The 15978-nt window shown below is 45.8% G+C and overlaps 1 protein-coding gene across 1 annotated transcript in view; it reads left to right on the top strand.

Annotated features, from left to right (window-relative positions):
• The window catches only part of umodl1 (uromodulin-like 1), a 30701-nt gene that overhangs the window by 8892 nt on the left and 5831 nt on the right, over positions 1-15978 (top strand). Inside the window, exons 6-12 of the mRNA XM_070555654.1 lie at positions 7962-8219; positions 9911-10023; positions 10310-10529; positions 10910-11047; positions 11126-11652; positions 11754-11914; positions 13226-13462. Coding sequence (XP_070411755.1) covers positions 7962-8219; positions 9911-10023; positions 10310-10529; positions 10910-11047; positions 11126-11652; positions 11754-11914; positions 13226-13462 — 1654 coding nt within the window. The remainder of the gene's footprint in view (positions 1-7961; positions 8220-9910; positions 10024-10309; positions 10530-10909; positions 11048-11125; positions 11653-11753; positions 11915-13225; positions 13463-15978) is intronic.

The following is a 15978-nucleotide window of genomic DNA, read 5'->3' as shown; positions in this document are numbered from 1 at the left end:
TTTATTTGTGCCTGATGCATTTCGCTGCTGTGGAGCGGGGCGCATCACGTTGTCCTCCGGTGACGCACCTCACCGGTGCGGCCGGCGCGCACCCCGCTGTTTTTGCAGTCGGTAGATCTTTCAGAACTGCAGTTCAAAGGTAACTCATAAGGTGAATATATATGAACCCATGTAGTAATTTCTTTAGGATTGAGAGGAGATGCAGGAAGATAATAAACAGAGACAGGACAGAAAAATAGTCAGATAAAACAAGTTTGTTTTTGTACTTGGTGGTTGCAACAAACAGACACCATTGAAGGTAACCAGAAGTGAGGAACAGAAAATGAAATAATTATTTTAATGTTTAGAGCAGCAGGAACTCAGAGAGGCTGCAGGCGCATCAGTGAGTTTGCAGCCACTGCGCAGGGAGAGGGGGAGAGGGCTGAGGCAGAAACTACCGTTGTTAAAAGAAATGTGTTTAACTTTGAAAATGTGGGCGCAATTTTAATTGTCAAAAACTCCAGCGAACCAACCGACCCCCCCCCCCCCCCACCCCCCACCCTTTCATACACATGAAGGCATCATATTCTAGTTACTCACATACACATCTATGGATGCACTAAGGTTGGTCTCATGTAACGTACATGGAGCTGGCTCCAGAGAGAAGAGATTAAAGATTTTTGATCAGTTAAAGAGTGAAAGCAGCTTTAATATTATTACAAGAGACTCGTAGATGTGCCACATCTGCAGATGAACTTAAAACACCTGGGTTTCCCAGCATGTTCTCTGCCTGCTATAACTCTAGGCAAAGAGGTGTAGCTATTTTAATACACAAAAACATGAATTTCACAGTTTTGGACACAGTTTCAGGTCCAGAGGGTAGATGTATAATGCTAAAAATATTAATGCAGAATCAAAGCTTATGTATCGTCAGCATATACTGTCCAAATAGTGATGACCCTTCATTCTTTCATAATTGTTTCTCTGTACTCTCTGAACACTTGGACTGTCCACTTATACTTGGAGGCGATTTTAATTTTTGGATGGATACTTTAACAGACAGGCACAGTACAGCTGGGACTCAGTGCAATTTGCAATCCACTAACATAGTTAAACAGTACATGAGTGATTATGGGCTTTGTGATGCATGGCGATCTCTTCACCCAAACCGTAGAGAGTATACTTTTGTCTCACACGTCCATCACTCTCATTCATGTTTGGATTATTTTCCAGTCAGCAGCTCATTGTTGGCTGACATTTCAGACACTGAGATACACAGGTCCTTCTAAAAAAAATAGCATATTTTGATAAAGTTCATTATTGTCTGTAATGTACTGATAAACATTAGACTTTCATATATATAAGCTTCGTTACACACAACTGAAAAAGTTCAAGCCTTTTATTGTTTCTAATACTGATGATTTTGGCATACAGCTCATTAAAACCCAAAATTCCTATCTCAAAAAATTAGCATATCATTGTAGAAGGGGTAACTATTGTTGCTTTTAAGCTTAATATATTACCTTTACTTATGACCAATACGCTGTGATATTCTATATAAATATAGAATATCAACCTTATTAGTCTTTGAATGTTTATTCAGAAGATTCTAGGATTCTTTGCTTTTTCAGAGATCAAACACACTTCACATTGTCAGGCAAAGTCAGGTTAATAAAAAGTAAGAAATTTATTTTCTAAACAAATTAATAACAAGACAAGTTAAATAAGACGAATTTGATGGATGGAATGTGATGTATGATGATTGAATGGTGTGTGTTTATCAGAACCTTGTATCTAGAAGAAACTGAGTTCTGGGTGTGAAAAGAATTTGGTTTAATTAAACTAACAAAGTTGGTTCTTATCAAAACCACACCAGACACAATCATGCTGTGACTACCTAACCCTTTTGGAGACCCTCTTTGCGGATCCGGAGGTCAGGAAGGTCGGATGACCTCTGGACACGGAGGTTCAGTAGATTAACTGCAGCACCGACTTCTCCAGTCCAGAGATGTCACCAGGCACAACAGGTTGGAATTAGTTTGCTTCTAGAAGGACTCTTAAATAGTCGTAACTGTATCAGCTTTGTTCTGCATGAATCGTTTGCTGTGTCAGCTTCAGCATGTAGCAGGTTTTTGACAGCTTGTCAAAAGATGCTCTGGGATAAAGAGGTTTTTTGCTCCAGATGGCCGGTCCTAAGCTTTCTCTAGAACTGGCAAGAACTGACTCACTGTGAAGTGAGTCCTGTTTTAATAATCGTCATATTTTGATTTACAAAGAAATCAGAATTTGAGTGCTTGAGAGAGCATAGCCAGCATAGGCCAGCATAGCCTCACATTGACCACTACTTCCTTAGAGGTGGGGCAAATCAGTCGAGTGAAGCCCAGTGGCAGGTTGCTCACCACAGTCCACAGGGTATCAGAACCCCAGACGAAGCTCAATCTGACACAGAGCTACAAACGGCCTTGAGTCTGGAGCCCATCCGAGCACAGATAGCTGTAGAGAGGAAGATGAAGGGATGGAATTCTCAAATTTTATGACCTAAATCCTGCCAGAAAAAGGAGTGGGAAACTGCAGATACAGACCTAGTGCATCTCCTAGAGGGCCTGAAAGGATGTGTGGAAAGGAAATTGGACAAGATTGGCGAGATCATTTATAGCTACGGAGCAGAGAGATTTGGGGAAAATACAAACCTTAGGACTAAGAAGGACCGACCAGTAAATCTTAAGTCCAGGAGGCAACAAGAGATTGAATGACTGGTAAAAGAAAGAAGGAGTTTGAGGAAACAATGGAAGATAGCTACAGAAGGTGAAAAGAAAGGAATCGAGGCACTACAAGGCAACATCAAGCAGCGAATTACAACACTGAGAAAAGCAGAATGTCTGAGGAAACAACGTAAGAAGAAAGAATGAACAAGGACTGCCTTTTAGAGATCCCTACAAATTTGTCAAAGACCTCTTTGTCAAGGAGAAAAACGGGAGCCTAAAAACACCTATAAAGGAACTTGAGGAGTACATGAGGAAGACCTACTCGGACAATCAAAGGCATGTGCCAGCCAGTATTCCGGAAGATATGCCGCCAATTCAACCACCCAAGCACCAGCTGGAAACAAGTCCTCCTACATGGAGCGAGGTGGAGAGGATAGTAAAGCGGGCAAGAAAAGCCTCAGCCCCTGGGCCAAATGGAGTTCCGTATAGGCTCTATAAGAACGCGCCAGGTGTCCTAAACTACCTCTGGAAGCTTATGAAGGTAGCATTGGAGAAAGGAATTATACCAAAGGCATGGCAGCAGGCTGGAGGGATCATGATTCCCAAAGAGAATTCTTCATCCATCGAGCAGTTCCGCCAGATCAGTCTCTTGATTGTGGAAGGAAAGATATTCTTCAGTGTTGTAGCCCAGAGGCTATCAGTTTTCTTGTAGAAGAACAACTTTGTTGACACCACAGTGCAGAAGGCAGGAAGAAGTGGGTTTGCTGGATGCCTGGAACACACAAATGTAATTTGGCACCAGATACAAACAGCCAAGAAGGAGAAGAAAGACCTACACGTGGTTTTTCTAGACTTAGCTAATGCCTTTGGGTCAGTGCCGCATGAGATTTTATGGACGGCGTTCAATTACTTCCAAGTCCCAGAGGAAATCACAAGGCTGGTCAAAGCCTACTTTCAGGACCTTCAATTCTGCGTGACAGCGCAGACTAAAACAACTACCTGGCAGCACCTCGAGATAGGCAAAATGGCGGGCTGCACCATCTCTCCACTGGCGTTTACAATGGCCATGGAGATCATCTTACGAGCATCCAGATGGGTGGTTGGAAGAGAACGATTGAAGAGCGGGTTACTTAGTCCTCCATTCAGGGCGTATATGGAGGACACGACGACAATAATAACAACAAAGGCATGCACCAAGCGCTTGTTGGATAAACTCCAGGAAAACAACAAATGGGCACGAATGGAGTTTAAACCAAGCAAGTCCCGCAGTATCTCCATTATCAAAGGCCAGCTGACCAATGTGAGGTTCCAAGTCAACAACAAGCCAATACCAACTGTGCTGGAGAAGCCCATCAAAAGCCTTGGATGGTGGTATAATGCAGAACTCAAAGACTCAAAGCAGATAGAACAACTCAGACAGGATACAATCAGCGGCCTGAAGAACATCAACAACAAAGCTCTCCTTGGGAAGCTAAAACTATGGTGCTTTGAGTTTGGGCTGCCGCCATGCCTCATGTGCCCAATCTCTATCTATGAGGTCACACTATTCCATGCATATCGGCTGGAGAGGCTAGTGAATGCACAGGTGAGGAAGTGGCTTGGATTGTCGAGATGCCTTACCAGCATTGGTCTGTATGGTAACGGAGCCCTCTCCCTGCAAATATCAAGCCTGGTGGAGGAGTACAAATGTGCCAAGACAAGGCTGGAAATGTCCCTCACAGATTCTCGGGATCCAGTCGTCAGAGGTGCTGCCCCAACCCTAGCAACGGGGAAGAAATGAAAGCCATCGACAGCAGTTGAGGAGGCAAAGGCTGCTCTCAGACACCGAGACAAAGTGGGCCATGTACAGCATGGCAAAAGGGGCCTTGGAATGGAAGCAGCAACACCCAAATGGCAAAAAGCAACTCCAATTGATCAACGGCACATGGTGGTGGAGGAGGTACGCCGCCAGGAGGAAGCAGCCAGTTGCGCAAAGGCTGTCTCCCAAGCCCAGCAAGGCTGCTGGATGAAGTGGGAAAGTATGGAGAGGAGGAAAATCACTAGGAGCAAGATATGGAGCATGGAGGCAAATAGACTAAGTTTTATCATTAGAGCCACATACGATGTCCTGCCCACCCCATCCAACCTATACCTGTGGTATGGAGATGATCCAGCCTGTCCCCTGTGTGCCGGCCCAGCAACCCTCAAACACATCTCAGTAGGTTGCAAGATCAGCCTAACTCAAGGGAGATATACCTGGCGCCACAACCAAGTACTGAAGTGCTTGGCTGCCGAACTTGATGAAAAGAGGGTAACCATCAACGCTATGCCTCCCAATGGCCAGATTGCCATCCCACAGAAATTCTTCATGCGGGAAGGGGAGAAGCAGCGGACAAAGCCATCTATCACTGACCCTGGTCCATTAGATGGGGCCCGAGACTGGGATTTGCGTGTAGACCTCAAACAGAGGCTCACCTTCCCACCCGAAATTGCTGCAACCAAACTGCTCCCAGACCTTGTCCTTTGGTCAAGGTCCTGCCGGCATGTCTTCATTGTCGAGCTGACAGTCCCTTGGGAGGATGCTGTTGACGACGCATTCGGCTACAGTATGCAAGCCTAGCAGCTGAAGCGGGGGGGGGGGGGGGGGGGGGGGGGGGTTGGGGGGGGTGGTGGTGGTGGTGGGGGGGTGGAATGTGCGGAAGTGGGATGCAGAGGTTTTGTAGCCAGTTCCATAATAAGGCTTTTGAAGGAAGTAGGGAGCGGAACAGAGCAGTCACTGGCTGTGGCTTAAACAAAGGGATGCTATTTGGGCTGCCAAATGATGACGTGGTGCTTCCGAGTGACACACACCCGGGTCTGATCAACCAGGGGTGGGCCAACCCCGGCAGAGGGTGCATTGTGATAAGTGGCCGAAACACCCAATGAGGTCGGGGCACACAACTGAAGATGTGTCAGGCCGGTTTCACCACGAAATCTATGGCAAAGCGCACTCCACCAAGTTCTCAACTATTGTACTGAAAGGGATCTGTAACAACTAGTCCTAGGAAAATTCTTGACACGTAAAAAGGGAACCGAACAACAGAAATACAAAAGATGGATAAAAGAAGCAATCGAGATAAGGAGACGTGGATGTGAGACAATGAACAGGGACAATGGAGTTTACACGTTGGACCGCACATGGGACTGCATCGTCGGAGAGGGGAGAGCGGGCAGCAGAGGGCGACAACGTCCTCTGTTGCCCGCCGATAAACGGAGAAGGAAGTGACTCCACCATCAGCGTCAGCCTGAGGAAGTTTGTAGCCGCAAACAAAACGTAGCGGGAAAACCGGTAAACAGAACTGCTCTGTGTTTTAAAAAAGAACTACAGCATGGAATTAGAGAAACGACACAGCAAGAACACACCTAAGACGTAAAAAGGGTTTTACCAACAAACCTCAGAAAACATGCCTCGTATCAGTTACAGGAGTTCTGATTGATGGAACAGAAAGCAACATGTCAGGATATTAGCTTAACCTTGTTATCGTCATGTGTCTGAGTGTGTGAGCTGTCAGTAGATAGTAGTAATATGTAGGTGAAAATTGACCATTTCCTTTCACCGGTTCTTGAAATTAAATTGTCGGAATAGTGGTAATGACGGTATGTTATGTCGTGACGTCGCCCCTCCGCATGGGCTAAGCTGTAGCCGTTGTGCTAAGCTAGCTCCTTGCCGCAGGTATAATGCGCGCTTTCCAGGGACGTGTCGACTTGACTACGGTCACAGCTTCAGACAAAGATGTCAAGATAATAAACAAGTAGGTATATCTCCGGTATGAATCTTTGGATAAAACCACGTTTGATCAGACCTGGTTCAGTTGTTTAGCTCTGTGCTGCATTGGAGTTTTCTGATCCGAGTAACACAACAAGCATAAACAAAGAGTGACAGCTTCACACACACAAACGTTACAAAATCACATAATTGAACCCACAATCACTTACTTTTGGGAGTTTAAATGAGTTGAAAGCAAATGCTTAGTACCGATACAGACTTGTTAACCAAAGAGTCTAACTAGTTTGGTTAACTCAGGCACAGAAACAGGAGCAAAGCTATCTAGGATGACGGGTCGGTTTGGAGTCGGAAGAGGCAGAGATAAGGCTGAGGGAGAGATGCTTGATCTGACCTTATTGACTTTGTCCACAAAGAAAGACGGAAAGTTTTCAGTCTACAACAGAGTGGATGGAGGTTGTAGGAGAGGCAGGAGAGACGATACTGCTGATGGTGTTGAACGGCACCTTGGGGTTCCCTTTGCTCTGGGACACCAGGTTGGAGAAATAGGCAACACTAGCGTCCCTGACTGCAGAGTTAAAGGATGTCAGAAGATCCTTCAGGTGCAGCAGATGGACGTGGAGACGGGTTTTCTTCCACAAGTGCTCAGTGGACCTCTTCCTCATCTTCATCCTCAGACTGACTGAGGTGCTCGGTTGAACTTTGCTTTAACTTGCTTTATGCTCCCTTAATAAAAGGCTGGTCCTGCTGTTGGAAAGCACCTTGTTTATTTGGTTCATGCACTCATCGGCCAATTGATGAAGAACACCTCACGAGTATACGTGTGTGCTGATCCTCAGAGGTTCTGGTCCATCCTGACACATGACAGCATCAGCTCCATCAGTGATCAGAAGCCCTTGTTCCAACACACCCCAAATTCAGCTCTGACAGCAGAAGTCTGGACTCATCAGACCAGGAAAGGTTTTCTGGTCCCTCCTGGTCCAGTTCTGGTGATCCTGTGGGAAATGCAGCCTCAGGTTCCTGTTCTGGAGAGACACCTGGTGTGGTGTTCTTCTGCTGGAGTCCATCTGGAGCAGCTGGTGGACTTCTGCAGACCTTGGTAGGAACCAGTGCTGATCTGAGCTGCTGCAGGCTCTGAAATACTCACACAAGCCCATACGTACAGCCAAAGTCCCATAAATGTTATTTATGCTTGACTGATGCTCAAGCCTGAACCTCAGCAGCTTATCTGGATGAATAAATGCTTCCCTGTGATTGGCTGATTAGATGTCTGTATTAGCAAACAGCTAAACAGGTGTGCCAAATAAAGTTGCAGGTGATTTTGACTGGGTTGTTTTTACAACTGTCTGCTCAACAACATGTACTGGTTCTAGTACAGAGCTAGAGCCACCCCAGCTGGGGCGGCGGGAGGATAGAATGCTGCTAGCTGTAGCTAATAAATGTTTGTGTTTATTTTTATTTTTTATTTATTTATTTATTTTTTTTGTGTTTATTTTAACTATCAGTAACAAATAATAACCTGGTTGTCTGACCAGTTCCTTCCAGCACCAGGAACCTGCTGTCTGCAAACGTCACTGGAACCTCCATCTCTGTCCACTGGTCAAGCCAGTTTAAGGAAGACCAGACCTTCCAGGTCACTCTGAGCAAGGCATCAGAGGTAGTTCACTCTACCAAAACCAGCAGGAGCCCAGTAGAGATCAGGGGACTGCAGCCTGGTGTCCTCTACAGCGTCAGCATCACACCTTGTGCTTGTGGACAAGAGGGAGTCCCACTCCAGACTCTGGTCAGAACAGGTACGAACTCACTGTTGAAGACGTAAACACTCACACTTAAGAATCACAAATGGACTTGTTCATGCTTGTCTGCTGAATGACTTAACATGGATTTCAACATCAAACTGTTAAAGATGATATGTTGCAGTGCGTATGGTCTGTTATTTCTGTACTTTTGTACTTTAGTACCAGGACTTGTTTTCCAGGGTACGATGAGTACCGGTAGTTTTTCCGGTCATTTTTCCGTCAAAATCTTTGAGATTTATGAAAACCCACCTGCCCATCTCCAGCCATTCACAGTCCCCCCAGCGCGGTCCCGCCCCTCCCGAACAGGCTCATGATGTGCATAGGAAGCGGTGGCCGTGCAGCTACGTCGGGGTCACTCACACACAAACACTCCACACCAGCAGATCATCTCCGTACGCTTTATTCAGTCCCTCGGACACTCCTCGATCTGCAGGTCCACCTGAATTCATGTGGAGAAAGGCCCTTCCTCTGCGTCTGTTGCCTGTATATGTTGAAGGAGGAGGATGTCTGATTATTGATGCGCGTCACCTGCTGTTGCACTCGCTCCCGCTGCCACGTCTGCTTTCTGCTCTCCGGCAGACGCGCTTGTCCTGACGCCGCGCCACAGACGCATTCTCTCTTCCTTCCACTGGTCATGAAAGCAGTCACATAACTTGATGGCGTGGTTCTACCCGCGTGCTCATCCCCAACCGGGAGCAATTCTAATGCGAAACGGGAGTGATAGTGTTCCACACATCTGATCATGTGATGTCATGTAATCACGAGAGAATTGTAACTCCACACGTGATTTCAGACGTCCACACGCAATTAATAACCAAGAAGAAAGACAGCTGCATGCATCAAAAAAGTTCAGTGGATTATTTTCTGTTTTGCGGCCGATTGATGACGCTTTCAGATGCAGTGGAAAGAAGGGGTACCACTGCACGTCGAAGTTTTGCAAAATGGCAGCAAAACGTACTACATGCCAATTAGTCGCCGTTATGGTGGATGAGGTTTTTTCCACTGGCAGCTAAGTGTGATGTATTGGACGCGCCCCAGAAGCGAGGGCCTGCTATAGTTATGTTTTGAGTCTATTTTTGACGTTCTATGCTTCCAAAACACGTCAAACTCCGCAGTTTAGATCAGGCCAGACAGGAAGTCAAACACAAGAGAAACGTAGAGAATCCAGAAACTTAAAAATAAAGGTCACATGCAGTATGTCATTTCCTGTGAACTGTTGTAACTGGTGTAAAGAGAACAGAAAATAGTCCACAAGACGTTTTTCACACATGCAGCTGTCTTTCTTCGTGTTCATTATTGTGTGTGGAACGTGAATATGTCAACATAACTCTTATTTTTATGTTTGTTTCTCTATCGGTTTCAAAAGGGCACCCTGTGTACAAAACACCCAGCAATCAGCATTAAAAGCGTGTTGTAGTTTTAATAAATAAATAAAAGGTGAAAAAATTACCCCCCCCCCCCCCCCCCCCCCCGCTTTTTTCACAAATCGCACCCGGGGTATGACCCGACCATGGATTTGAGCCCGCGATCTTGCCGTGGATGCTCGTACCACATACCACTAGGCCACCGAGTTGGACTATGAAGAAAACAATAAAACCAGACTTATTTGTGAGGAACAAGCAAACGGCCACGGGGTTAGTCAGAAAACCTGCTATTACTACACCAGACGAGCCTTTTCCTTACAGATGCTCAGACTCTGGACGCCACGGTGCACCTTACCAACATGGAGTTCACCTCAGAGCTGAGGAACAGCAGCAGCCCAGCATACAGAGACCTCTCTGAGAGCTTCAGACAGGAGGTGGGTGTTTAAGGAGCAGCATCTTCTAGAATCATGTGATCTGTGTGTTTGTTTAAATCCTTACTGGGCCCAGTTGTAGCACTCAGTTTAACATTCTGATAAGTTGTCATGTCCAAAACTGCCGACCAGCCTACACCAGCAGGGTGGACTTCTTTCAGACATGTGTAAAGAAATCTACCAGGGCCAGAGTAAACTAGTGCAGACCAACAGTCCCATGAATCGTGTGTCATGCAGGAACCGTCTTACCTGTTCAGGTGTTTCAGATGAGTTCTGTCCTCACAAACAGATCTACCAGTCTCTGTCTCCAGAGGCCAAGGCCATGGTGGACTCAGGTGACCTGAGGATCGAGATCACAGGCTTTTCTCCTGGCAGCGTGGTGGTGAACTTCACCATAATCTTCAGTCAAAGTCAAAGCCAAACCATGACTGCAGTAACCACGGTGATGGTGCATTCTCTGATGAACAGCTCCAAATTCATCTTGGATCCAAACAACACCAGCATCAGCGGTACGACTCAGCCAATCAGCTCCCAGTTGCCCTTAGGATAGGGCTTGTTGACCTTAACGGTTCCCCTTGCGAAGCGCTTCCGTGTGGTCTAAGCTAACGCTGAAAGGATGTATTTCTCTTACTCGTTGTGCTGTTGTTGACATGAACCTTTGGTTACACGCTCAGGTGTACATTGTAGCACAACCAGTACACCCAGGCTCACATTCTGCAAGGTTTCATAAATATTTGTGCTAAAACGACTTGTTGTGCTCACTGCTGACGGTTTATGAAACCATTGGGAAGTTTAGGATATGGAAGCTGTTTAGTGACGTTCCCTGAACCCGTGTCCCAGAGCGCTACGCACCTGTATGTAAAGAGCTGACCAAATGTTTGTTCATTAGATTTTGATGAATGCACATCAGGACAAAATGACTGCTCTCCACTGGCCACGTGTGCTAACACCTGGGCCTCCTACACGTGTGCTTGCCATGATGGATATAGAGACTACGACCCAGACAGACCCGGCCGTACCTGCCAAGGTGGAGTCTCTCTGTGCTCAAACCCTATTGGCTGATTTTCTCTCCTTGTTTTCTAATGAATTTGTTGTGTTTGTGCAGCTAACGATATGTTGGCTGCTCCACCAGAACCACCGACTCTGTTCTCTGGTTCAGCTCCAGACACCAGGTCACCTCCTGCCCAGACAGCCATTACTGACCCAGGAATTACCCCCAGCTCCACCCAAACCCCCACTACCTCACCCTCTGACATCACTGTGCCCTCCATCAGTGCTGCAGCTAATGTCTTTCCTGCAAACACAGCTGCACCATTGACAGCCATCACCACTGTGACATCTACAAGCTCCACTGTCTCCACTACAGTCACCATAGCAACGTCCCCTACAACCCCAACAAGCACCTCCGCTGCTCTGGGATCAGCCTCTAAAGCCTTCCTGCCCGACGCCCTGTCAGTGCAGTGCAGGGTGGCCGCCATCACCGTGAGCGTCACCAGAGTTTTTCTCCTGAACACCAACATCCAGGACAGTGCTTTGTACCTGGGAATGCCAGGATGTGGGGTCAACGGAGGAAACAACACCCACGTTCAGCTGACTGTGGCCTGGGATGAGTGTGGTACCATGCTTGTGCATGTACGTTAGTTGGTTGATGCCATCCTTTTCACCAGCTTGTTTAGAACTGACTTGGAGGGGTTTGAGAACAGTATTGATTCTTTTTATTTGACTTATTTTAGAATGAAACCTTTTACACGGCGACTGTGATGTTGTTCAACTCCATGGATCTGGCCAGCTCTCTGAACGGAAACGGAGAAGTTCCCAGGACCCAGCTCAAAGTCCCCATCGTGTGCAGCTTCCTGAAGAGCCAGTTGATCTCTGCCGACTTCAGCTCCCTGGGGTGAGTTATCCTTGGTACCAGTCCAATACAGCACCCAGTCAGCTAGAGCCTACAAGCAGATCAAATGTGTTCTCAGAGCCCATCAGCAGGAATATATCCACCTGACCTTTCCAGATCACAAATTACCTTTATTCTAATAGGAGGACATCACTGGAAAGGACCATATTTATTAATTAATGTTACAAAGCTTCATTTTAATCCAATTGATTAGTCAGATTCTAATAAATGTCATAGTAAACTTTAAAAGCAAAAGTCAACCTTTTGTGCAATAGTAATGCCAGTAACAACAACACTAGTCTATGATCTAACGTTCCAGTTTTTTGTGTTGTAATTCTGTTTGAATGGCCTGAGCAGGTGTCTCTTATCTTTCATTTCATTTATTCAGGCGCCTTTCTTACACCCAAGGTTACCGTACAATACAAAACAAAAAGAGCACACAATAAAACACAATAAAATTACTAAAATCGACAATTTTAAAAACAGTCAGCATAAAGGCAAGTATGAGTAATAATTACACTGAGCAGGCAGCGTTTGAAAGATGTGTTTCAAGCCTAGATTTAAGAAGTGAGAGAGATGTGATGTTCCCAGCGTCTGCCGGGAAAGATTTCCACAGAGAGGGAGCAGATCTGCTGAAGGCACGTTTCACCTTAGTGGTGAGCCGAGCAGGAGGGTTAGAAGAAAATTACAGAAATCTAAATGAGACATAACCAAACTATTTACTAAAATAGCAGCATCGTGCTCAGAAAGTGGAATTTACCTATGGGCCTGAAATGAAGTGTACTATCCAACACAACTCCAAGGCTCTTCATCTGCGCCAGACAGGAAACCGAGGAACCATCACAGGCTAAGGAGAAGCTACCAGCCTTCCCCAGAGCAGATTTCGTACCCATGGGGAGCACTTCTCTCAAGCATTTAATAACAGTGATTGGTGGAAGAAGTGCAAATGGAGAGGTGGAAACATAGAGCTGAGTATCATCAGCATAACAGTGAAAAATAATACAGAATTTCCTAACCCTCCTAACCCTAACCCAACAGATGAATAAAAGGAAGAGGGCCAAGAACAGAGCCTTGAGGAACCCCAGCAGAAACCAGTCAGAGAGGAGGTTAAAGTCTTTAGTTGAACGTGATGAGTTCTGCCAGTGAGAAATGTAATAATTCCTCCTGCTTTTTGCTGAATAGAAACCAGAACGTCCAACTTTTTTCCAAGAGCGAAGCGTCAGACAGGTTCTGTGTCTTATATTTAGCTCATCACATTATTATGTTACCATCATCTGTGTCATCAGTCTGCCATTTGCTTTCATCTGTCTCCAGGTACGATTTGATCAAAGACATGATCACGGACCTGGGCTCGTTCCCGGTGACGGTGCAGCTGAGGAACGGGGCGACACCCTTGTCTCACAACTACAGCCTGTCCCCTGAGCAGTCTTTAGTGATGGAGGTCAGCCTCAACACCACCTCGGAGGAAATAAGAGTTGTCATGAACAAGTGCTGGGCCACACCCACCCAGAACCCTGCAGACAGCTATAGCAACACCTTCCTGGAGAACAGGTGAGATCCTGCCGCAGCATAGTCACCATCTTTCAATGGTTTTTAGGCGATAGAGTGGGCATGGGAGGTGAAGGTACAGTTAGTGGCCCACTGGTTCTGCTGCAGCATCTTTGGTTTCCATGGTTTCTGAGGTCAGCCTCACCTATCGTCTGGAACATTCAGCGCAGCACATTCTTTACAGTGTTATGTGTAACTGCTAACACAGTACTCACGACCCAAACACACAAGTCCATTTACTGTTATGAACCCCTCACAATTTCAAGAATTGGTGAAAACAAAAGTCAACCCTAGAAAGCCAGATGTGATACAGCGAGGGTTACTTGTTATAACCAAAATATAATTGCATACATTATTTCAGCCAGTACACAGATTAATAATCAAATATCCATCCATCCATTATCTGCACCTGCTTGTCCTTGCAGGGTCTTGGGGGGCTGGTGCCCATCTCCAGCAGTCAATGGGCAAGCAGGCAGGATACCCCCTGGACAGGTCACCAGTCCACCACAGGGCAACACAGAGACACACAGGACAAACGACCATAAACGCGCGCACGCACGCACGCGCACACACACACACACACACACACACACACACACACACACACACACACACACACACACACACACACACACACACACACACACATACACACACACACACACACACACACACACACACACACACACACACACACACACACACACACACACACACCTAAGGACAATGTAGACAGACCCATCAACCTGACAGTCATGTTGTTGGACTGTGGGAGGAAGCCGGAGTACCCGGAGAGAACCCACCACTGCACAGGGAGAACACGCAAACTCCATGCAGAAGAGCCCAAGCCAGGATGTGAATGCAAGGCAACAGCACTAACCACTGGGCCACTGTGCAGCTCAATGATCGAATAATTATCTGATCATTATGTTCATTCAGTTTTCTGCAGTAATTGATATGTTTTCTAACCACTCTACCAAAAATGGTCCAAAAATTAGAAACCTTTAGATGTCACCACACCTGGCTTTAAAAGGTACTGTTCAGGGATGGACTGGGATGATAATTCAGCCCTGAAATACCTCCGCTTGTCCGGCTGTATGCATTAGTGGGGGGTGTAACGTCCAGCAATGGTCAGTTTTTAGGTACTGTAGGGGTAGTCCCCTGTATTAACTTGTCCGAGCAGGTAGGAGTCAGATCGTTGCTGCAGTCTGTCTGGGGTTCCTGAGAGGGGGCCAACGCCCACCGGCCCTAGAGCACACAGGCTTTTCTGAGATTCTTCAGAACTCAGAGATTCAGTCCGCCTCTGGGACTCATCCAGCTGCATTCAAACAGGTTGCTTTCAGACCACTCTGAAATGAAACTGTTTATACAGACCAGTGACACATCCTGCTTTTTTCACAAGTCTTAAGCCTGACTAATACATCTCCGTCTGCGTCGGTGCGGAGACGCGCAACTCCATTATGGGTCGACGCAAGGGCTTTCCAAAGGGCTCACGGAGGGTGACAGAGACATGCCCAAAATTTTAAACATCCGTCAAAAGTGACAAAGGCCACAGGCTTGTGATTGGTCAGGATACTGCTTCCTGTATATTTATCACCAGCACCGCCCCGTTTAAAAGTAAACAGATATTTAGCAGCAGGCCCAGAAGTATTATCCTTACTAGTCATCATTGAAATTAAAGGCATCAACAGCTATTTTGTTACTAACATATATTATTTTAAGGACATGCTAGCAACTGCTTTAGGAATGAAGTTCAATAAATCCTTAAAAAGCTAATAGGCGGCCATTTTCACTCATATGAGGCAGACTGGATGTTTCCTCTAGACATCTATAAATCTATGTAACATTTCAGATTAGCAGCAGGTTGAAGTTAACTTGTGAGAATGATTAAAAACACCAGTTTTGGGTAAAATATGACGGATTTATTATGTTTCACGAGGTTGTGATGCTGATGCAGCAGCTAGCATCATCTCTGCTGCTGATCACAGCTGCTCACTGAGGGACAGAAAATAAATCAGCTTTTTGTTGATGTTTTATTTAATATTCATTTGATGGACACTTTTTGTGTTTTTAACAGCTTCCACATCACGTTACTACAGTCACATTTTACTGTGTGTTATTTTTATAGACGGTGTTTTCTCTTTATTGTTAAATGTTCCAGAAATGTAGGACTTCACCTTTTCCAATATCATTTATTGAAAGACCAAGTTCACTGTTTTTTCCACACATGTGCATAGGTCTCTAGTATAAATGAATGCCTTGTGAGGTCATCTCTGTGGGGGAAAGCTCTGGTGCTCCTGTTTCAGGAACTAGAAGAAAATGGCAGGATGTGGAGTTGCACTCTGTATCATTTACTGCAATGCTGACATCTCACCCGTGACCAACTGGTTTATTTGTTTATATTTATGTTTATGTATTTAGCAGATGCTTTTGTCTAAAGCGACTTACAAGTGAAAATCGGCATGTTGCCCTTGAAGCTAACAACAACAATAACAACAACAACTTGACATCAATCATGG

This window comes from Nothobranchius furzeri, chromosome 10, assembly GCF_043380555.1.
Source record: "Nothobranchius furzeri strain GRZ-AD chromosome 10, NfurGRZ-RIMD1, whole genome shotgun sequence".
In the NCBI taxonomy this organism is placed as follows: Eukaryota; Metazoa; Chordata; class Actinopteri; order Cyprinodontiformes; family Nothobranchiidae; genus Nothobranchius; species Nothobranchius furzeri.
This window is presented reverse-complemented; position numbering and strand designations above follow the sequence as displayed.